This window comes from Oryzias latipes, chromosome 3, assembly GCF_053564925.1.
Source record: "Oryzias latipes strain Hd-rR chromosome 3, Olatipes_Hd-rR_3.1".
In the NCBI taxonomy this organism is placed as follows: domain Eukaryota; kingdom Metazoa; phylum Chordata; class Actinopteri; order Beloniformes; family Adrianichthyidae; genus Oryzias; species Oryzias latipes.
The window spans coordinates 10983272-11007082 of record NC_136239.1 but is presented as its reverse complement, the minus strand read 5'-3'; the positions used below and the strand labels follow the sequence as shown (position 1 = coordinate 11007082).

At 38.6% G+C, this 23811-nt stretch overlaps 1 protein-coding gene and 1 long non-coding RNA gene across 2 annotated transcripts in view; one reads left to right on the top strand and one right to left on the bottom strand.

The window, feature by feature from the left end:
- Window positions 1-10921: 10921 nt before the first annotated feature.
- The window catches only part of LOC111946739 (uncharacterized), a 132635-nt gene continuing 119745 nt past the window's right edge, over window positions 10922-23811 (bottom strand). The window contains exons 2-3 of the long non-coding RNA XR_002872481.2: window positions 12514-13765; window positions 10922-11306 (exon numbers count right to left, since the gene is read on the bottom strand). This is a non-coding gene — a long non-coding RNA (uncharacterized LOC111946739). The remainder of the gene's footprint in view (window positions 11307-12513; window positions 13766-23811) is intronic.
- Window positions 19195-21540, top strand: LOC101159805 (guanylyl cyclase-activating protein 2-like). The gene is made up of 4 exons (XM_004066930.4): window positions 19195-19473; window positions 19562-19711; window positions 20881-20989; window positions 21084-21540. The coding sequence occupies exons 1-4, from the start codon at window positions 19276-19278 to the stop codon at window positions 21209-21211; spliced, it is 585 nt and encodes a 194-aa protein (XP_004066978.1). The 5' UTR covers window positions 19195-19275; the 3' UTR covers window positions 21212-21540.

The following is a 23811-nucleotide window of genomic DNA, read 5'->3' as shown; positions in this document are numbered from 1 at the left end:
CTCCACACCAGGTGGTGGCGGTAATGCGCCACTTTGTTTTCTTGTCAAGCGCCCCATGAACAACACCCGAAAGAGAAAAGTAGTGAGCATGGTGGTCGAATTTCATTTAAAATTCAGAGAACCATATAGTGCTGCACTTAATAGGGTTTTAGTAGTTAGGGATTAGGGTGGGAATTCGGACACAGCTTTTGATTGTCTAATTTCCTCATTTCTAACAGTCAGGCTCCAAGCACGAAGCATGAAAAGAGTGCACACTTGTCACTTGAACAGCACTTATGGGCCTCTTGCGTTGTGAGCAATATTTGGGGGATAAAAAAAAGGAAAACTCCATACAATGTCCCAGTGTCTCATCTGTGGAAGTTTTTCTGCTCCATTAGATTCTGACTTTTTTAAATCTTTGAATTTTCATTCTGAAATTTTTAAAACCTTGCATTTTCTTTCTGAATTTTTTTTAAACCCTTGATTTTCAAACAGCAACATTTTTTGCCCCAAAACATGATTTTCTATCCTAAATATTTCAATGTTTTCAAATTAGAGACTCAACATTTTGATGGCCCAGAAATTCAAAGTAAAAAAATTAGATGAGAAAGAATTCACTTTTTGTCTCTCAATAGAACATCTAGTCAATCTGAGAACACATCGATATCCAGCCAATTAAATCATGACACCGCCGTAACATCAGCGTTTCTATAAGATGCATTTAAAAAGACATATTCTTGAGTATAAATGAAGTCTAAGAAGTCCAGATCTGAAGGTATGCACTAAAGAATGTGTTACAAACGGCAGCGAAGTCTTTCAAAAATATACTGATGAAGTTTCTAGAACAGAGATAAAGAAAAAAAAGACAGAATTTGTCTTCACCCACCTTCTGTTTCTGACGTAAAACAAAAAAAACATGCATTATCCATTTATTTTAAGTTGAAAAACGTATGAACAAATGATGCACGTATTGTTTCTTTTCCATGCACATACCAGAGTTAGTGGTCTGGCCAATGTTACTAGATGCAGTAAGCGCCAGATTGATTGCACAATATCACCGTGATTACTGTGATTACCATCCTACCACAAAAGCACAGTTTGGAGTGGGGAAAATTGAGAAACAAAAAGTAAAACCACAACCAAAGTTGTACGTTTTTATGCTCGATTAAACAATGTCAGTGAGAAGATATTAGGGAGATACAAAGCATTATTTACTCACCGATGAAATACCAGCCAGGTTTGCTGTCATCTTGGGCTCCTATGAAAACGCTGATGTCACGTCGGTGTCATGATTTGATTGGCTGGATATCGATGTGTTCTTAGATCGACTAGTTGTTCTATTTAGACAATAAAAGTGACTTCTTTCCCATCACATTTTTTTCCATTAAATTTCTGGACCATCAAAATATTGAGTCTCTGAATTAAAAACACTGAAATATTTAAGAAAATAATATTTCAGGGCGTAAGATTTTGCTGTTTGAAAATCAAGGGGTTAAAAAAAATTCAGAAAGAAAAATCAAAGGTCTAAAAAATTCAGGAAGAAAATTCAAGGGTATAAAAAATTCAGAATCTGATGGAAAAAAAAAATCTTCATACTCATCCACTTCCCTCTTCCTTAGCCTTGAATGCTTTTAAGTATTCGCTGTCATCCCCAGCATACCCATAGGAAGAAACTACATGAACATTTCTGCTCTAAGGGGTCACCAAGCGAGCTACAATCTGCGTGCCTCTCCCTGATACAGGTTTTCTGAAACATCAGTTTAAAAACAAAATTGATAAAAAGACATAAAAGTTGAACATGATCGAAAAACTTTAAAAATGTATGTTTTTCTTGAATGTCACATGGAAGTAGAATGAGTTTAAAAATTAATTTCCAATAATCTAATCCTCCTTTTTTTATTAGAAAAACTATGCTGTAGTTCCTTTTATTGGACTGCTACAACCCTGCATGCTAATTGCTAGATGCCCCATGGGTTCTGTTATACTTGTCTGTCATTTTTTATTGTCAACAGTCGGTTGTGTGTTTTTATTGGCACTGCAAGAAGGGTGGTACAAACCGTGTTCAGTCAATAAATATAAATGATTTGTTCTTAACATGAATGGTCCCTCTTAAGGAGTTGTATTGTGATCCCATTATTATAATCATCATTGTTTTCAATGGTCTTGTTGGCACTACATTGAATGTAGTTTAATAATTATATTCTTTTTTGTTAAAAAAAATTTCTGGAGTTTAGCTTTTTGCTCACATTATTTGACAAAGTCTTAATTTGTTTTTTCTTTCTAAAATATCAGTCCAACTACCATGGTAGTCCAATTGTCCTATCTGTTCAAACTGAGTAAATTATTCAAATTTTTTAACAGTCCAAATTATGCCTTGTATTTCTTAACTCTACCTAAAGAAAAACAAGAAAAACTCAAAAGAAAAAATTTTGTTTTTACAATTTGGTCCATAAAAAAGCTCCGCTGAGCCTTGATAAAGACAAAGACTGATCTGTCCTGTCCTTGAGGCGCCCTTGTGTGTATTATCTTACTTTGTTTAAACTCAACTAAGAGAGCAAGAGACGCAACCATGTTGACAAAATTTATTCTATATTTCTTATAGTTTGGCATAAGGCTCCGTTCAGATACATAAAAATACGGTCTCCATAGAGAACTTTTGGGTATTAAACTACCACTAACAGAGCTCACAGCTGGAAGCTGGGGAGGAGGTTGGGGTGACGAACGCAGAGCTTGCGAAAATAGAAGAAGAGGGATTGAACCGCACCTGGAACTTTAGTAGGACACTGAACAGGTGGGTATTCCAGGAAGCATGTTTAAACTACCCTGACTTTAACCCTGAACTCTGGCTGAAATCCGCCTCAACTTGCTTTCTCTGGGTATGTCGGTTCCAAAAGACCGGATATGAGTTGGCGTAATAACACTCGACTTGGTAACCTCAGCTTAATGGGCATGCACGTCAAGTACATGAAGACATTCTCAATGGATCACCGATTTCCGGAGTCACCATGGAAATGCGTAGTGAAAAAAAGAAAGAAAGCGCTACACTTCAGTGAGACGGAGTCTGAGATTTTAATGACGGCGTATGAAGATTATACGTCCATCAAAAAAGTAATACGGCTGCATCCGCAAAAGAAAGAGTTTCTGCTTGGTCTAGAACAACAGACAAAGTAAACGCACGAGAAGAGTATCTAATCTTATTTCCATTTTCCTAGTGACGCATATAAGTTATATATATATAACTTATCCAATTTTGCCAACTTAAATGAATTACTTCTATTGGTAACAAGTAATTGAGTTAAATTTATTCAACCTAATTTCCTTACGTCTATAAAACTCAATAATTGTTTATCAACTCAAATTTACATATTTATCTAACTAAATATCATATTACTCCAATTCAATTAATATTTTTTCCATCTTGATTTATTATAATTCTTGATCTCTTATATGTCTTTGAGCCGGCAGATTTACTGATTTGTATAACAATAAGAAGAACGAGACATTATATACAAATCGCACATATTCCTTTTGGAATTTTCCGTCACTGTCATTATTGTACCATGGGGTAGGGGTGCTTTATAAACCCATCCTTCTCTCTCCCCATCTCATTCATGGTGGACAGACTTAAGCATAGTAGGACAAATAACACAGTAAAACAGCAAAACAACTAAACACATTTGGTCAAAAAACCACACTTAAACCAAAATCCGTCCAGCCAGGCAATGGGAATGGTATCCTACAATCCCTTGCGGTGCCGATCTAACAGCAGCACCAAAGTTACACCTACTTGATTGAATTAATTTGAATGAAAGTAAAATAGCTGTCTGATAACTACGTGTTATTTTTAAAATGAATAAAAAAAATGATTTATCTTAACTGAAGCAAATAATTAAGTTAGATCAAAGTAAAAAAAGTTTAATTTTCCAACATCCATTCGTGGTCTTATCACCCTCTCACAGTGGAAAAAGTATTATCTGAGCTTCTTCATCCACTAAATCATCTTCAAATGGACACGCCATGCTGCTTCACCTCTCTGAAAACAAACTAACCTTTAACTAAACCTGCTCCAGACCAGGTTATGTTCAGAGCATGAGTTGCCATGGCAACTTGACATACCCTGAAGCATACCTCCATTTCTGGAACCGAAAGCTGAGATTATCAACTTCCTTAGCCTCAAACTTACTGTGGGAGCTAGCATAACCTGCTTTCTGGAATACCCCCCAGGTGAGTTGATTAGACTGAACCGCCCACAGGGAGGAGTAACCAGGTAAACGCACTGCTGAGCTGGCTGCCTGAAATACTCAGGGTTGTTCACAACATGTAGAAAGAAGACAAAAACATTGAGCTCTGCAACCATTACTGCCCTCCAAGTAGAATTTTTTACAAGCTGACATTATGTGTTAGAGAAGCTTAATCTTGATGATGAAAATGTGAAATAAACTATTACAGTGGTGGACAAATTGTTGGTACCAAAGAAAGAAAGTCTACAATGCTCACTGAAATGACTTGAAACGTACAAAGGTAACAATAAATTACAATTTATTGATTTTTTTTTTTTTAACTTGTTCTGTCCAACAGCTGAGCAAACCGATTAGAGCTGATGGCCTTTTGTGTTGGACAGGTTTTACTATCACAAAAACAGGTTGAATAGCTTCGAGAAAATTAGAGTGTAGATTTGTATAAACCCCTTTTTGTTGTATTATTTTTTATTTATTTGTTACATTTAGTGTGTGTGGGGAGGGCGAGGGGAAGAATGTGAGAGGGGGAGGGTGGAAGAGAGTAAAAGGAAGAGAGGTGAGAAAGTGTGGGATACAAGTACTGATTTGAATAAGTTATTATTTTAAGCTGTAACAATTAAACCAGATCTGCTGGAAAGACAAATATTACATCAAAGGTGAAAATCTGACACGAAGATGAGCGGAAAATATCTGTCCATCAATACACTGTGGGTTAGGAGGAGGGATGAAGCAGACAGGGAGCGTTGTGGCAGTGTACACGTGCACGTGGGGTGGAGATAAATGGATGATACTAAAGTGAACCGTTTGTTCATGAGGTGAACCAGATCCAGGCAGCCCAGGAGGAAGGGAGGAGGGGATCGCCCACCCACCCAGCCAGGCGCAGAGAAGGCCCCCCTACAGGGCCCCCCCCGAAGCCCAAAGGCATAAACCAACCCGGCGTCCGGCCCCCAGGCCACAGGACAGGAGCGCTTAGCCGTACCAGGCGGCAGCCATGGGGGCCACCGGGCGGCGGACACCGAAACAAGGGCCAAGGACGAAGCCAGGGCCCCGGGAACCCATGAGCCACCCACCAACCCCGGCACGCGACCTGAGTAACCCAGAGATCGCTGCACACCCACAGCCATTCCCCATAACCCTACCCACTACAACCCTCCTCCCCCTCCATATTCTCTAAGCCCCCCTCCCCAATGCCCTCAATGCCCTCACCCCCTCTGTGATGGGGAGGGAAAGCCCCAGAGGATCCCAGCGAGCCAGCCCCCAGGTCCGTCCCACCCATGCACTCTAGCACACATACTCACAATCTTCTGGTTACCCCCCACCCCCCGCCGCCACGCAATAACCCCCTCCGGCCGACCGACCCCCCAGCGCCGCATGCCCGACCATCACCGCACCCGACAGGATACCCACAAGCCTGGCCGCCCTGAGAGGGCCTGGCAGGTGAAGACCGGCCGCCCCTCCCTGACCCTACCTATGTATGGAGGTGTGGGTGTGCTGTGTCTGTGCTGCAGGTAAAATAGGAGGTCTCCAGTGTGGGGGGCCCCACCGCTGCCAAGCCACAGACCCCCCCCCACTCCAGGGTCCATCTGTGAGTGGTGTGTATTAGTTTTGTGTGTTCTGCTTACATGCAGTGTGTGTGTCTAAAGTGGAAGTTAAAATTGTGGGGGTGACAGGTGAAAGATGAGCATGGATGTTTCACCGTGCCCCCCTCCACCAGACCATTCCCACAAGGCCTTCGATGAATCATGGTGTCTAATATGCAAGTAAAAGCGGAATGAAGGGCGGGCGCCAACGCGACCCCAGAGAGAGACACCCCCAGTGAGCCCCGCCAGCATTACCCACCCATCCAGTTCCCCGAGCCCTATGTGCCTGTGTGCAACATTTATTTGGGTGAGAGCGGGGAGGAGCAGGCGGATGGGCACAACAGGGGGAAGAAGGCTCCCCCAAACGACCGGTCCCCCAGCCGGCCGCGGTAGGCGCCCCCCCCCCTCCCAGGGCGGCCAGGCAGTCAGGAGGCGGCAAGCCAGCTGCAAATAGAGGCCAGAGCCTCGTAGCGCTGAGAAAAAAATAAATAAATAAGTAATTGATTGAAAATTAAATAATCAAAATCTGGCATTACTTTTGAGTTGTTGATTAACGTTTTATTTAAAAAAACAAACTAATGAAATAGGGCTGGACAAAAATGATGGTACCTCCATAAAAGACTGAGAACTAATAACCCAGGGGCTCATAATGAACTCAGGTATGTCCTTTAATTGACATCACAGCTGTTTTCAAACCCATAATCAGTCAGTCTGACTATTTAAAGGGAGACGAACAGTTACGTTGCTGTTTGGTGAAAATGTGTGTACCACACTGAACATGGACAACAGAAAGGGAAGGAGAGAATTGTTCCAGGACGTTAGAAATAAAAATTATAGACAAACATCGTAAAGGTAAAGGCTATAAAACCATCTCTGAGCAGCTTGAAGTTCCTGTGACAACAGTGGCACATATTATGTAGAAGTTTAAGGACCACGGGACAGTAGCCAACCTCCCTGGACGTGACCGGAAGAGGAAAATTGATGACAAATTGAGGAGACGGATAGTTGGAACTGTATCCAAAGAGGCCAGAACAACCTCCAAAGACATTAAAGGTGAACTCCTAGATCAATGTACATCGGTGTCAGATCGCACCATTTGTCGTTGTTTAAGCCAGTGTGGACTTCATGGGAGACGACCAAGGAGGACGCCACTGTTGAAAGGAAATCATAAAAAGCCAGACTGGAATTTGCAAAAATGCATGTTGACAAGCCACAAAGCTTCTGGGAAAATGTCCATTGGACAGATGAGACACAACTGGAGCTTTTTGGTAAGGCACATCAGCTCTATCTTCGTAGACTCAAAAATTAAGTACCGTAAATTCCGGACTACAGCACGCACCAGATAAAAAGCCGCATATTCAAATTTAAGAGCAAAAATCAATTTTGTAATTATACGAGCCGCGCCATATTATAAGCCGCTGGCCTAACATGCGGCGCGCATGCACATACACCTGCAGAAGCGCGCCGGACCAACGGCGACAAACACACACACACACAGAAAGATATTAAAAGTGAAGATTTTTTAAAAACGTTTTTATTTAATCCTCATATTTTAAACAAATACCTAATGCAGCTACTCTAAAATATAACATACGTTTGTATCGGAACACACAACTACTTATACACTATGGGTTGCTGAAGCTTTTTTTTACTTAACACTGCAAGAACAGTATTCAAGTTTCTTACCACTGAATCCTACCAGAAAACATCACGCATCACCTTCATCACTCTCCTGCGCACTAAAACCATCAAATCCTCTAACTCAGTGTCCGAATTGAACAACCTCAGGATCTCATCACTCACAAGGCCCACAGTCTCCTCGTTTTCGGTGTCACTTGAGTGCGTGCCGTCTTCATCACACAGCAGCCCAGCCTTTCGAAACCCGTTGGTGATGGTTGATGTTTTGACACGGCTCCACGCACTTAAGATCCACTCGCAGACTTGAGTTAAAGATGCTCTTCGCATTCGTCCTGTTTTGGTAAAGGATTTCTCGCCGGCTGTCATCCAAGTCTCCCACTCTTCGCACAGGGCCACCTTAAATGCTGGGTTCATTCTGATATCCAGTGGCTGTAGATACTTTGTGGTACCCCCAGGAATCACAGCTGGAATTGAGTTTGTACTCTTTATGGCAGCTTTCACAGAATCTGTTATGTGGGCCCTCATGCTGCCCATAACGAGCAATGTTTTTTTTCTGCGAAATAATCCCCCTGGTCGCTTTTAATAGCACTCTGTGAGCCAGTCCTTCATCAGGCTCTGGGACATCCAACCTTTCTGATTCACTTTTATCACAACTCCCTCTGGCAATTTTTCCTTTGGCATTGTCAGCCGTTTAAAAATTATCATCGGTGGAAGCTTTATGCCCGATGCTCAGAACGCAGGTAAAATGTGTTCTCTCGTGACCGCTTGTTTTCAGTATGACGGAGGAGTCACCTTTTTAATTTACAGTTCGAGTGAGAGGCAGGTGAAACGTCAGAGGGACTTCGTCCATGTTTATTATTTCATCCGGGCCGATAGAATTCTCCGCTATCTTTGTCTGCGTGAATGTGCGGAACGAAGCAAGTTTCTCCTCGTAGTCAGGAGGGAGCTGCTGGCACAAAGTTGTTCTTGCCCTAACAGACAGGCTTTTCCGTTTCATGAATCTATAACACCACGACGGCCCACCTTTAAAATTTTCTATTTTCATCTCGGAGGCGATCGCTTTAGCCTTCAGTCTTATTTGTACAGTGGAAACACCGCGGCCACCTGCTCTTTGAACGTTCACCCAGTCCTCCAGAAAGTATTCAAGCTCAGGCCATATGCTATGGTTACCTCTGAAAGCTTTGGTTGTCTTTTTGCACTGGCTCAGTTTTTCTTGATGGAGCCTCCATCTTCTCACCATGGATTCGTTTATGCCAAGATTACGGGTGGCAGCTCGATTTCCTTCTTTTACAGCCACAGCGATCGCTTTTAACTTAAAAGCTGCATCATACGCTTTTCTTCTCGTATTCTCCATGTTGATGAGGGTTAGTAACGACTGAATTTAAGATTATGGAAGTGATTACCATAATCATACAATTTCATTGGACCCCTTTGAACAACTCATTCATTTTATTGGTCGACTGTTACTGGGGAACATCTTTTTCCCGCTGCGAAAAATTAAAACGGAAGTTGTGATTAATCATACAATTTCATTGGACCTCTGAACTACTCATTCATTTTATTGGTCGATGTTTTTCCCGCCACTGAAAAAATAAATAAAAAAGACACCCCATATTACAAGCCGCCGTGTTGAAAGTGTAGAAAAAAAGTAGCGGCTTATAATCCGGAATTTACGGTATACAACCAAAAGAACACTGTCCCTACTGTGAAACATGGAGGAGGCTCAGTTCTGTTTTGGGGCTGCTTTGCTGCATCTGGCACAGGGTGTCTTGAAGTTGTGCAAGGTAAAATGTAATCTCAAGATTATCAAAATATTCTGGATAGAAATCTGCTGCATAGTGTCAGAAAGCTTGGTCTCAGTCGCAGGTCATGGGTCTTCCAACAGGACAACGATCCAAAACACACAGCCAAAAACCCCCAAGAATGGCTAAGAGAAAAGCGTTGGAATGAAGTGGCCTTCTATGAGCCCAGATCTGAATCCCATTGAACATCTGTGGAAGGAGCTGAAACATGCCATTCGGAGAAGACACCCGTCAAACCTGAGACAACTGGAGCAGTTTGCTCATGAGGAGTGGGCCAAAATACCTGTTGACAGGTGCAGAATGCTCATTTACAAATTCAGAAACCGTTTAATTGCAGTGATTGCCTCAAAAGGTTGTGCAACAAAATATTAAGTTATGGGTACCATTATTTTTGTCCAGCCCTATTTCATTAGTTTTTTTAAAATAATTCTGTTAATCAACAACTCAAAAGTAATGGCTGATTTTGATTGTTTAATTTTTTAATACATTTTAATTTATTGTTACTTTTTAACGTTTCAAGTCATTTCATTGAGCATTGTGGACTTTTGGTCTTTAACTGAGGGGTACCAACAATTTTGTCCACCACTGTATGTATTTATAAATAATTAAACATCAAGTTTGAAGCCAGAGGTGGTCCTGGCTTGTTTGGTGCCCTGGGAAAAACACTAGACACCACCTACAAGAACTCAAGGCCTGCATACATGCAAACACAAGAACAATATAGATTATTTATGTTCCTTTATTTATAGAAATTTTCAAGTCAGCAAGAGTATATCAAACAATAAGGTAAATATAGGAATTATTTTATGTAAAATAGGCATTTGTAGGAATACAAAAATATTGTCAGAAAAATATGATGTATACAAATTCAATAGGTATTTATAACAAAAGTTCACCTCAATGTTTTGTAATGTAATGCTGCTTATCAATCACAGAGGTCAAACGTCTTCATCTGGTTTTAACGCACTGTAACTACTATTTTGAGTTCACGTAGCCAGTTCTATGTAACTTGGGCAATGTGTTTAAGATCATTGTCACGCTCAAAGATCCAGCCATGTTTTATTCTTAATGCTTTCACTGAGAAAACACTGTGGCTGGTTTCTCCATCATTTTTGCCTGAATACACCAAACCCAGGAGCTACTCTCGGACCCATCTTTCAAGGTGGTCTCGGTTTGTTTCCAATCGTACTGAGATTCCTCAGTCTGACTACAATCTGTGCTCGGAGCGGAACAACTGGACCAAAACAGCCACCGTAGCCAGTGGTCGCATGATCTAATCAAAGTAGAAAAGACATAAAGGATGAATTTTGACAGAATGTATTTTTATGGAGAGCAAAATATTATACATTATTTAAGGTTTAACCTGATTAATTCTGGATTAATATTCCTGTCGGTCTTTATTCATATTTATGTTCAAAAAGTTACGTTTTAAAGGTCTAAAAGGTTTAAAAGTTACGCTTTAGCGTGTTCAGTAAATGTTTATGAGTTTGACACGCCTGTAATACAAGCTTATAAAGGTGCATGTTTTGCATAAAATGGCCAAATAAAGATAGGGAACACAAAAGGTTATCGTCAAACTTGCATGTGTGTGTGTGTGTGTGGGGGGGGGGGGGGGGGGGTTATTGCCCGGGGAGTAAGTTGGAGTAGAACCACCACTGCTTCAGTTGGTTTGTAATATAAAAAAATAATTTATTGTTAATTGCACATCATTTTTAACACCAAAAAATATGACATTTTTCTTCTTCACTCAGATCAAAGAAATCACCTTAAAACAGATCAAAAACATTGAAAACTGACTGTATTGTTTCTCCATTTTGATGGTTTCATTGAAAACACTCAACTCTTAAGCTCCCCCCGCCCCACTCCACCCCCAGTTTTAGATCCGGCTGGGTCCTTTCTGTTTGGAGTGGGCATATTCTCCTTGTGCTTTTTCTTTGGGCACAGTCTGAAAAACACGGTTCTAAAGGTGATGCTCCATAGATGTGAGTGTGAGGACTTGGAATGGACCATTGAACTGTTCCGGGTGTAGAATGCCTTTACCCTGCAGTGGCTGGGATAGACTCCAACAACTGTAAAATGGGAGATGAATAAAGATGGATGGGTTCTTTCAGCAACCATTTTTTTTTATTATAAGAAATTCCTCAATTAATTTTCCTATAAACACCTCAAGCAAAAAAAATTGAAGTTTGTCATTCAAACCTTGTTTTAACATTGTATTATAATGAAATATTAGAATTAGAATATAAATATGCACTTTAAAATTGTCTAATACAATTTTTACATGGTCGACAAATATATGAAAATCAAACTACACCTAAAAAAGGCATCTTGTTGTGTTAAATTTGTATCAATGTCGCCATCTAGTGGAATAGTCCAGCAACAAGACCAGACAAACTATATATATATATATATATATATATATATATATATATATATATATATATATATATATATATATATATATATATATATATATATATATATATATATATATATATATATGAATTAATGAAATTAAAATATGAAGTCAAGTCAGGTTAACAATAAGCGCAGCTTAAGTTTTGAAAATTGTATAAACCATTCTTTGTTAAAATACATTAATGGTCTGCCCCAGAACCCAGAGATAAGAAGCAACACAATTCAAAAATGTCAACCCGAGGTGTAACCACAAGGGGGCACAGTGACTGCAGACCAGCCTGATGTAGGATTGCATTTGATCAAAGCTCAGTCACAGAAAAAGGCCCACAGATCTAGAACACCAAATCTGCCAAATGAAAAGCCCTCTAAGATCTCAAAACAATTTACGTCTAAAGTAAAATTATGGCTCAAGTGCAATCAAGCATGTGAAAGTTGCAGCCATATTTTGTACCAGTGTTTTGTCGTTAATATTCTGTATTAAATTCATTATTTGTATTAACGTTCGTGTCTTTGATTAATTGTTTGTTACTGTTTTCTTTGTCTCAGGGACCTGGTCTGCAAATTAGTTGTTATAAAGCTGGCCCGTGGAGAAGGCATGGGTTGCATTTAAAAATTTCACAATGTTTTTTATTTTATAAATTTTTTGTCCTGTCCGTATCAAATAAGTCATTGAGAATAATGATGACAGTTAACAATGACGATTGAGCAGATTCTTTCAATTTAATACTTTCCTTAACACTAACTACTAATTTTAATACATGATACCAATAAAGGATATGTTAATCAAATACTTCTGTCTATTCTTATGAAGGAACAATTAGCCTAAATTGCATGACACAAAAAAAAATAAATACATACCTTCACAGTTTTCATGTTGTTGCGGCGTAGGGCCTTCCCGGGTTCTGATGGTTGAGGACATAAAAACCATTTGTGCAAATGGGAAAAGGAAAATCCCCCAAGAGTCTGCATGAAGAGCCAGGGGCGTCCACATATTAGAAGTGCTCTGCTTCTGGTCTGAGCTTCCCCCTCACAGCAAGCAGGCTTTATTACCCAACATGTATAAATCAAGTCATGGCATACAATGGCTCTGTGTCTACAAGTACGAGACTGAGTGACCAGCCGTTCCTGATACGAAAGACAGTAATGTCCGCATCCTCTCCTCACAGACAAAAAAACAGATACAGGTTTAAGCACTTACTTTACACAGTGTTCATGTTTATAAAGAAACAAGTAAATGCATAATCAAAAAGTATTAAGAAAAATACGTGACGTGATTAAATTATGCCACAAATTTTAGCATAAAAAACACATTAGTGTATTTTTTGATGATGTGATTTTCTGTACAGGAAATAAACTGAATTTTGTGAAATTAATTTTAAAGATGGCTTCTAAAGTAACGAGCACTTATAACAGATGGCATTTATTGGGGACAGCACATAATTGAACGATATATTGTGCATTTAAAATAAAAGCGTTTTGCAGATCACTGCTAGCTCCACGGAGAACGTGTGAGTGTTTGTGTTACCATGGGGGCGGTGCTGGCAGTGCAGACAGTTCTCACTTATCTACCTCAGCTTGTGAGAACCTATTCGTTCTTGTGGATCGGGGGCTGGTGCTCAGAGAGCAGGTTTTCAGAGGAATACTCAGATATGCGCGAACGGTAAACCACAAAATACCACTTTGGGGTTTCTTTCGGTGAGCAATGAAAATTATGATGCACTTAAAAGCTCAAAAAGTTGATTTTACATAATATAGGGCCTTTTAATCCATAAAATATTTCCATCTACATCTAACGATTCTTCCTAAAATAAGATTTTCACTTTTTAAACTGATTCACAATTTTAAACTTTTTCAGGATATTCCATTCTGTTTATTAACTATATCTTAGGAGAATAATTGGAGCTAGTTTAGCTCGTGCTTGTTTGCGGCGCCTTCCATCCGTGAAACCAGGGCTCGAATGCGGGCTGCTCCCTATTCCCTTCTCTGCTTCTGTGCCGGTCCCAAGCCCGGATAAATTGAGAGGGTTGCGTCAGGAAGGGCATCCAGCGACATTGCCAAGTCAACCATGCGATTTATCCTGGAAAGAGAGGTTGTTTCGCTGTGGCGGCCCCTGATGGGAAAAGCCAAAAAAGAAAGAAGAAGATCTTAGGAGAATAATTACAATCAGATTAATTTTAAAATGAAAAAACACATAGTTATCTGAGCAGACCACTCTGAAGTCTTGTGTGAGAGGAATCTGTTTTTGAAAGAGTGTAATCTGATTAGAAGCTTTGTTGGACTGTTGGGTTAAACGTAATTCAAGAGTGCCAGCTAACCTTAACACCCACACAAATCTAATTACCAGTTGCAAAATTCAGGTCAACCCACAGTTATTTTAACTACAATTTATTCAATCAGCATGTTCAGGATCTTACTGGCATTTTTTATTATTGTTGCAGCAAAAAAAGCTGGAAATTAGAGCAGTTTTTCTGAAAAGTTGCAACATTTTTTATTATACTTTTTAAATTAAAGCTGTAGGAGAATGAACACATTTTTAAGCCTTTTTTCAACTCATTTTGTTAAAGTGCTATCTTATGTAACCCCAGCAATGAATAATGCTATATTTCAAAATAAAGTGGCTTTTTATTATGTTTGTGCAAGAGCAACAGAAAAAATAAGAAAAAAAACTTGAGCTACTATTAAACTGAGGCAGTAAACTTAATGCAAAAATCACCCAAAATGTATCCATGTTGAAAAGGTACAGTTCATTTTATTTATTTTTTTATATGCCAAAATCAATAATATAATTTAAAAATAACTAAAAATGGATTGTTGTTGTTTTTTTTTTTTTACACGTTTTAGTATAGTTAAGTTAAGTTTTGTTTTGAAATGAATTTGCATGGCAACAATCTCTTTGCCAGTGTGAGTTCAGTCTGTGTTCTTCTTCTTTTCTATTTCCATTTTCCGTTTAATTCACTTCTACATTCTTTCTGCTGGACATGAAGAATCTTCATTTTCATGGTAAAGTCCCGTAATGACAAAATGTCTAAACATTTTGATCTGCAGGACCAACAGAATGCTAAAGGGACCTTGTATTTTGAAGGCACTGACACTTTCAATCATAGAGAACTTAATTTTGGAGCATAGATGAACTGGAGAGAGATGAGCATTTGCTGTTGATCCTTGCTATTGTGCTGCATGACAAGGGCATTTTGAGGACTGATCAAAAAGTTTTGAGAATATCCTTTCTGTTTAAAGAAATGAGCCAAAGTGATGGAAAAAACTGTAAGACAGAGAATCCATCCATCCATCTTCTATGACTACTCGCGGATCCCCCCAGAGACACACAACTAAACTCACATCTAATAGACAATTATGAGTCACCAGGCCAGAGAGAAGATTGTAACACTTGTGCTATCCCAGGCCCTTTAACGTTGGGAGTTGGGTCATCTAGACCCACTAGTCAGTGCGCTGAGCCTTTTTTCTTCAATGATTTGTGATCTTCACTGGTGTCTATGGATTACATGAAATCCTCTCCACCTTTATCCACCTTTGTCATGGTAGGGAGAACACGTCAATGGAAGGGTGGGGTCATAGGATACTACCAGGGTTAAACAAATGTAGCAATTATTGGTTTTTCCCTTTTTATTAAGAGCAAATATAAATATTGTTACTACATTGAAAGTCCCACTCCAATGGTCTTTTATCTATTTTAAAAGTGTACCCAGTGGACTTTTAATTTTGATTTTGCTGTTATTAGAAAAAATCAAAACCTGTTGTTTTCTAAGACAAGGTTTCTGCAGAGCGGCAGGAGGTTATCAGAAATTTGTCTCTGAGTTGTGGGCAAGACTGTTGGTAAAGAGTAAGCTCCCCATTTCCCATGATCTACCTGTTCACACATTCTCCCACTAGCTTACAGCTCCTTATAACCCCAACCTAATATTACTGGTGCAACAAAAATAGCAAGCAAGGTTGGAGCCATCCAGCCGTACAGTTTAGAGCCAGATGCCAGAAGAAAACAAAAACGTTCATGGATCAAGTCGTCTACAAGTGGATGTTTTGGAAGGGAGCAGTGCAGGGGGGTTGTGAGTGAGGTTTGCAGGCTCTATGATACATCTACAAGCTTTTTCTAATAGCATTTTTTGTCTGCACCTGATTCTCAATGATTTGAACAAAAGAATACTCAAAAACGCAATTTGAGCTTGATTTTCTTTGTATATGCCCTTCATCTTTAGAAAAATTCCACAGGAACATGTTAGAACATTTTCTTTTATTTTTTTATTGTTTTTTCTTTTTCTTAACTTGTTCTGTCCAACAACTGTGCAAACAGATGAGGTTTGAAGGCCTTTTGTGTTGGACAGGTTATATTATTATATAAAGAGGTTGTATATCTTCGAAAAACCAGAGTGTAAATTTGTATAAATCCCTTTTTGTTTTTTGTTATTTTGTATTTATTTGTTACATTTAGTGCGTGTAGGGAGGCAGAGGGGAAGAATGTGAGGGGGGGGGGGGGGGGGTAGAAGAGAATAAAAGGAAAAGAGGTGGAGAATATGGGGGTTACAAGCGCTGATTTGAATGAGTTAATATTTTAAGCTGTGTAACAATTATACCAGATCTGCTGAGACGACAAATATTACATCAAAGGTGATATACTGACACAAAGATGACTGGAAGATATCTGTCCATTAATAAACTTTGGGTTACGAGGAGGGATAAGCAAACAGGGAGCAGTGTGGCAGTTTGCATGTGGGGGTGGAGATGCATGCATGCTGCCGAAGTGAACCGTGTGTTCATGAGGGGAACCAGATCCTACCCATCCCGACCAGCCAGACCAGGAGAGGGGAAGGAACCCCCAAGCCAGGAGCACCCCCGGCGACGGGACCCAAGCAGCCCGGGAGGATGGGGGCACCGCCCACCCACCCAGCCCCCAGGTCTGTCCCACCCATGCACTCTCGCACACAACACTCACAATCTTCTGGTTTCTGTTTCATCGGTGTGGGTCTTTAAGCTGAGGTACAGATGAATGAGTCGTACTCACCACACATCTAATAGTCTACAGGACTATCCTATTGTGACTTCACAGAACTTTTTACATGGAATGAAAGTGAACTCAAAAAATGAACGTTTATGGCAGAAAGCCAGCTTATTGTGCTTATTAAAAAAAAAACTGAAATGAATTCTATAATTTAAAAAAATGCAAAGAAAAAAGACATTTACATTTTTTGACTGAAAGAAAAATCATGGGCAACAAAACTTATTTATTGAGTTTTTATTATCCTAAGATCTCATACATTGTTTTTTGCCCTTGATATCACAATTTCCTATTGCAGAATTATAGTTCACATCCCACAAATTAAGTACAGTTCAGGATGTGATTGTCCCCATTGACTGTGTGACCCCTTCCCCTTGCAGTCCAAACAGGGATTTTCCCGCTGGTTCCAAGAAACCAAAATTTACGGAGCCCTTGTCCTGACATTACGATATTGAAATATATCTTGTTCCCACAGATTAATATCTTGTTCCCTCGTGAAATGAAATGAAAAATGAAATGAAAATCTGAAAAATATCACATTATGAAAATCTGAAAAATATCATATTAAGCTGGCTGCTTCGCCTAATGGACTTACCATTAGCTTGTAGCATAACAACAATAGCAGTACGTCACGTTTCCCAGCAAAAAGACTACTTTAGAAATGGCTGAAATAATAATTGCTAAAGTGTAAACAGCTGTGAAAGCTGGAGACAGCACATGAGGGGGAGAAGCGAGGCCGCCACTCAGCAATAACCATGACAAGCCCACTTTCAAGTGGTAGGGGTGTGCCCTTCCAACAAGATCACTACTGATTGGCGAGAGGGGTTGCCTTAGAAACATTAGCTTGTACCAGTCACTAATTACTGACATTGTCTGGTTCTGATATGTCGATATGTGAACTGACTTCATTTTGCTGGAGCCTAAGTAAAGCATTTTCTATTGGTGACGTCACGCACTCACTTCATCTATGTCTCACAGACAGTCAATAATTCTTTTGCACACTTGTAACTATTTTTTGAAAAGTTTATTTTTCATATCAACACTTACAGTATATGTAAATATCAATCTCAGGCATGATATACATTTAGGTGCACAGTACTTTAAAAATAAGCCGTTAAAACATATCCTTCCCCCTGTTTAAAATTGGACCAACACCAGGACTCACGTAGCTAAATAGGTAATTAGCACCAGTCTCTTTACGTAATGGGGTTTTACCTGTGACACGCTTCCCGCTTACTTCTCTGCTATGCAGCTAAAGCTGGCTGGCGTTCTCCAGCTTGGGAGCTTATGTTTACAGGCTCACAATGGTATCTGTGAAACACAACTTCTTTTTTTGACAAATACAGAAGAAATATTGTCCTCATAGAAATATTACAAAATTAAATTTTAACATTTCATCTAAGAGAAAATTGCTGCTTTCATTTTCACTTTAGATAATCTTATGTGTTTAGGTTTGTGGTATAACTAACTTCAACTATGTAACACACATAATTGTTCAACAAATGTTGGGTCCGCTGTAGAGGGATCTCCTTAGTTCACAGACTTTGTTTTCCCAGCCCATCTCATTCAATGGAATTAAACGCGACTGATACAACAATTCCTGATCAGCCTGACCTTGAGCACTTTAGCCTCTTAGCTTTTTTAAGAAAAGCAACACTGAGACTGATTAGGGACAGAAATTGACTAGCTAGAGCATCAGCAAATATACAGTCAATGGATCCAACCAAAAGAATAAAGATGTGTTGAAATTTTTATTTCTCAATACCTGTTGGGTTTACTGACAATGCAAGACACCTAGACTAAATAATTCGAAAACACAACTCAAAAGATTTTACCAATTGCATTTCTCAGCAATAAATATGTATGATCTCATTTAGCAATGATGTATTAATTAAAGGGTTGAAAAAGACATTAGACATTACCCCAAGTAGAATAACAACTCAACTGCTAAGATTACTGATACAAAATACTGTCGGTGAGCAGCAACCAACAGTTTGTTTCAGCTTGAAGATTGTAGTTATGATTTTTTTCTGAATCTAACAAAGTCCTGAAATACAGTGAAAGGTTTCAGTCTTTACATAGGGAATGTACTTTTTCTGTAAAGTTATGTCACACAAAGGTGAATTGTACAAATAATTCTAGAACTGTTTTATTTATTTCGGCATGAAGTTAGTTAAAGATAAATGAACTAGAGTTCTAATTTAATTGTATTAATTTTCATAAGCACATAGTTCTGGGCAGTAAAATAAGTGACATCACTGCATGTTCATATCTATTCTACAACTCTGAACCTACTTTGAGTCCACTTTTTTATCAGCATTATAAAGATGATGGCAGTCTCTATGTATTGATTTTAAGAAGTAGTGCACAAATCTGAATGCAGTCATTTAGCTTAGTTTAGCCTTGACCTCCATCCCCTTTCTCTAAAGAACCCCTCCAACATTATACCACAGTAATCCAAGTGCTCACATTACTCAAAGGGGAGGATGCCAAAAGGAGATTCTAAAGGATTACAAAAGAAACCCTTAAGACCAAGACATGCCCACTTCAAGTGGGGCAATCCATGCTGGAGTTTACCAGCAAACAGACTATGGACTTGTGGCTCAGTTATGGGGCAGACACAGCAAAAAGAATGCAAGGAGGAGTTTGATGTCAAAGCCCTTCAGGATATGTACAGAAAGTTTGTTGTGGAGTGTCCAAGTGGAGTACTTTTTCTGCACGAATTTAAGCGTTTTTTTGGTGTGGACCCAACAGGAGAAGCATCTGACTATGCTGAGAGCATGTTCCGGGCTTTTGACAAAAATGGGGTAAGAGTGTCCTAAAGTTTTCTTTGGCACACTCATTTAAAGATAACCAAATGAAACTTTTTTTTTCTCTATTTTCACCAACCTCTAGGACAATACAATCGATTTCCTAGAGTTTGTTGCAGCATTGAATCTAGTTTTCCGAGGAGACATGGAGCATAAGCTGCGCTGGTCGTTCAAGGTGTATGACAAAGACGGAAATGGTTTTGTGGACAGGAGTGAGCTGCGGTCAATTATTGATGTAAGTCTCACCAGTCAGCTACAAGTATCAAATTCAATTACCGGTAGTTCTACTCAGGATTTTTTTTTCCTTTAGAAAAATAAAAGAGTGTGTCCTGCTTTATTGTAAACAAAATGTTCAAAATCCTCTACATCTGGTTTATAGTTTACTGCATTTCTTAACTTACAGCAGTCAATGAAAAAAGTCGTTAAAACTATAGCTTTCTGTGAAGCATAAAGCATTATTTTTAATGTTGTAAAAATGTAATACTAAACGTTTCACTAAATATGTTTTTTTTTTACAACAAAATAAAACGTACTTGGCCCTTGAACACACCATAAATTAGGCCACGCCCGCTATGAAAGTGTTTGGGACAACACACACAAAAAGTGTGCAGTACAAATACATTTTGAAAATGTATTTTCCTCAATGTAATTTTTTTCAATTTAATTAATTCATGTCTATTTATAGGGAGCCTTTATTCGGCCACTGTCAAAAATAGGTACCATACATTAAAAACATTAAAAACAACAGATAAAAGGTAAAAAAAAAAAAAAGTAAAATAGCATAAAATAATTCAAGTAACAAGTGAACAAAAGCAAAAATAAAGTAAATTAGACCAGCAGAGCAGAGCCTCGCACTATGGCAAATGTCTGGCTATAAATAATGCTTTTTTTTAAATAAAAAAATCTTAAAGTAATTCATTAACAGCCAGTTTCTAAACAGTTCCTGAGCAGTTTTCTACCCAGCTTTCTAGGCTTTAAACTTCAAACTATATTGCCTAGTGTAACTCAGAGGCTTCATAGAAGCACTTTTGAAAACAGAAAGTAAAGATATAAAAAAACTGACATTCACGAATCAAATTTAGTTATGTACTACCAAAATAGTAAAAACATGTTTTTGCCTCCCTTAGTAACAAACTGATGGCAGCGTGTCTTACAGAAACAGAGACAAGATCGGAATCATCCTGTTGTAAAAAAGCATCAGTTTTCTGCTCGGTCAGTCTAAATTAAGGAGGAGTGTATTTCTCCTTTTTTACATCATAGTATACATGTGCTTCTAAAAATAAAGGTCATAAAATGTATTTATGTGCAGTTTATGTGTATTGTGCTGCAGTTCTAGCAAAAAAAAATTGAAATGGACAAAAATTCAATAACAGAAATTACATATTTTTCCTTTTTTTTTACAAGAGCATTTATCGGATAAAGAAATGTTCGAAATCTGATCTGAGTGATACACAACTATCAGTCGATGCTGCTGTGGATCGAATCCTAGCTGCTGTTGACACTGATAAAGATGGTGAGCAGTCAGTCCTCCTATCTGCTTTGACATAATAAAACTATTATAATTTCAGCCAAAGGAGATTGATCCACTCTGTTCATTACTTTTTCAGGTTGTGTCAGCATGGATGAGTTCATAAAAGGTGCACAGGCAGACCCTTGGGTGCTAAAAATGTTAAGCCTTGACATGAACCCTGCAGGATGGGTGCTGGAGAACAGAAGAAAGAGTGCATATTTCTGAAGACACCAAGCAATTCAGCTTGTTTTAAGTCCAGAAGAACAATAACGAAAACCTGAAAACTGTTCAGAGATATATCTTGAGCATATAAATCCTGTTTTTGTACAACTTTTTATTATAAAAAACTACAAATATGTTTGTCTCTAGCATTTATTTACATAATGAATATACAATTATTTTAAATGTCCTTTCTGCGTCCAATGCTTTAGTTCTTTTCTGACTGTACTTATATTTGTGTGTTTAGCAGACTTCTTTTTCCTTTTGGCTTGAAATATAATGCAACAGCCTTTTTTATTATGAAGTGTCAATGTATAAAATAAGAAGTTTTATAATGCCTTCTTGACATTCCTATATTTTTTACAGTTTCAATTTTGTGTTAATTTTGCTGTTTTCATGCAGGGATTCTCAGGTATTCATAAAAAAAAGGATTGTTTTACTGCTATCATTTTAATTAAGTTTCCATTATAAAATATGTATACCCTTGTGTGTTGTCTTTATGTTAGTGTCGTCTCCAATTTCCTAGAAAAGAGAGTAAATTAATCCGGGATGGTTATTACATCACCAATTACTGCATTTTGACAATTACATCTATTAATCTCCAGCATTTAAAAAGGTTCCTCCTCATTCGGCAACAAAACCATTTTCTGACTTGCAAAGAAACAATGAGTTGAGGAAGTATTTTCTAATTGTGTGGGTCAGAATAATGTATCATGTATTTTAAATTGTAATACATGGAGCAGAGGTTTCTCTGTAATGTTCAAAAAGTATGCTGATATGAAGTTACAATGGTCATGAATTTTGTCATGCTGAAAAAAAGTGCAACAGTCTAAAACAGCATTGGGGGCATAGAGGAAAAACTATATTCACAACTCTGATGTTAATATTCATAAGGGCCGTCACGCATCTGCCTAACTAAGTAGCTACAAGGGGCCACAAGTCTGGGTCCCCCTGTGCCGGTCCCACCCCAGATATAATACAGCATTGTGTCAGGAAGGGCATCTGGTGTAAAAAATCTCTGCCAAACCACCTGTTTGAATCAGTAGCTGTGTTTCCATGACCTAAATCCGCAAAACTTTATTGAAATTCTAGAAATGTCGAAAAAACACAATTTAGCAATTACACTGTTTCCTTTAAATCCTAATTATGCAGTTAAACACTAACCAACTCATGCGATAAGTTATTCAAAACCATGGCGATGAATTGATTCACAAAAAGGGAGCATTTGGATGACGTCACAGCAGTGTCAGGTGCGTGCCGTGCAGCTAGACTATTGACAGTGGCTATACTGAGTCAGAGACGCATGTTAGAAGCCTGTTCAGCAGATTGAAAAAAATAAACATTCTAACAAGTAAGCAGTTGGACCCTTTTTCCTGATTGACAACACAACAAGATAAATTCAAATTTCATGCAGCTTTTAATGAGCTGTGTGATGCTGTGGAACCTCCTGTGGCACCTATTGTGCAAGGCTCAGGGCAGCCAATTCACTGTAAACCCGAACAGTACAATGAGCTTAAAAGTAGCAACCAAGACAATTCAGCTTAAAACCTACAAGCCAAATCAACTTTGATTTGTTATATCTTTATTGGACTAAAACATTTTGAGTAAATGAAACCTTGGTGTCAAAACTTATAAGTAAAGAGATGTCATTGCGTCACAACAAATGCCCATGAATGTTGTGACATGAACTCAGCCACATACTGAGTAGATTCTTCAAGGTGTGGTTAGTGCTCCTGCCTCAGAAAAAGAAAACCCTGGTTCAAGTTCCGACTGGGGGACTTTAAACAGCACACTTTCTGTGTGGAGTTTGCGTGCGTTGGAACTCTGGCTTTCTCTCAACATAGGTCTGGTAGGCCAATGACCAAGAGAGGAATGTGTCTGAGTAAAATTTGGTTAAAGTGTTAAGTGTAAACATAAACATTCTAAGTTCTGATTAACTTATAATTTTTGGGTGAGACATCTTAAAAAATATTATATAATCAGTTTGCTTATAAATTTTGAGTTGACTGAACCTATTCGGGTTTACAGTGTACCAAGAAGTGCATTTAATTTGAAGAAGTGTTTCCCCTGCTGTTTTGCAAAATATGTTATTTTCGATTCGCCCCAAAAACCACGTCCTCCAAGTACAAAAACTTTTTTTTGTTAAATGTGATTTTTTTTTTATTGCGTAGTTTCCATTCAGCTAATTTATTATGGCCAATCCAATTTGAGCGATTTCATAGGTGATGGAAACACATCTAGTGAATGATGATTTGCTGTGGCGACCCTTGATATGCTGAGAGGTGAACAAAAATTTATATTAATATTTTCAAAGAAAAAAATGTTATCTAGAAATCTGTCACTCAGTGCCCCAAAATAAACTAATGGGAATTAGAGAAACAATTTCTCCTAGAATGCAGCTCTGTTATTCCATGGCTCTTACTACATTTGGTGACTACCAAGTCTTGCTTTCGAGAAATAATTTCAGTCCTTTGCCTGAGAAAAAGAGCTTGATGTTTTCTCCCACTGCTTGCCATCCCACTCCTGATACCACACCAAGCGTGGTTCTCATCAGTGCAGTAGGAATGTTTAAAAACCTATGCTCAGTCACAAGTATGGAGATATTA

What these genes read in the sequence shown, in the direction of transcription:
- LOC101159805 (XM_004066930.4), top strand. Translation starts at nt 19,276, where the DNA reads ATGGGGCAGACACAGCAAAAAGAATGCAAGGAGGAGTTTGATGTCAAA. An exon ending in GGGCTTTTGACAAAAATGGG is followed by an intron (nt 19,474 to 19,561) that starts GTAAGAGTGTCC and finishes ACCAACCTCTAG; the next exon opens with GACAATACAATCGATTTCCT. An exon ending in TGTTGACACTGATAAAGATG is followed by an intron (nt 20,990 to 21,083) that starts GTGAGCAGTCAG and finishes TTACTTTTTCAG; the next exon opens with GTTGTGTCAGCATGGATGAG.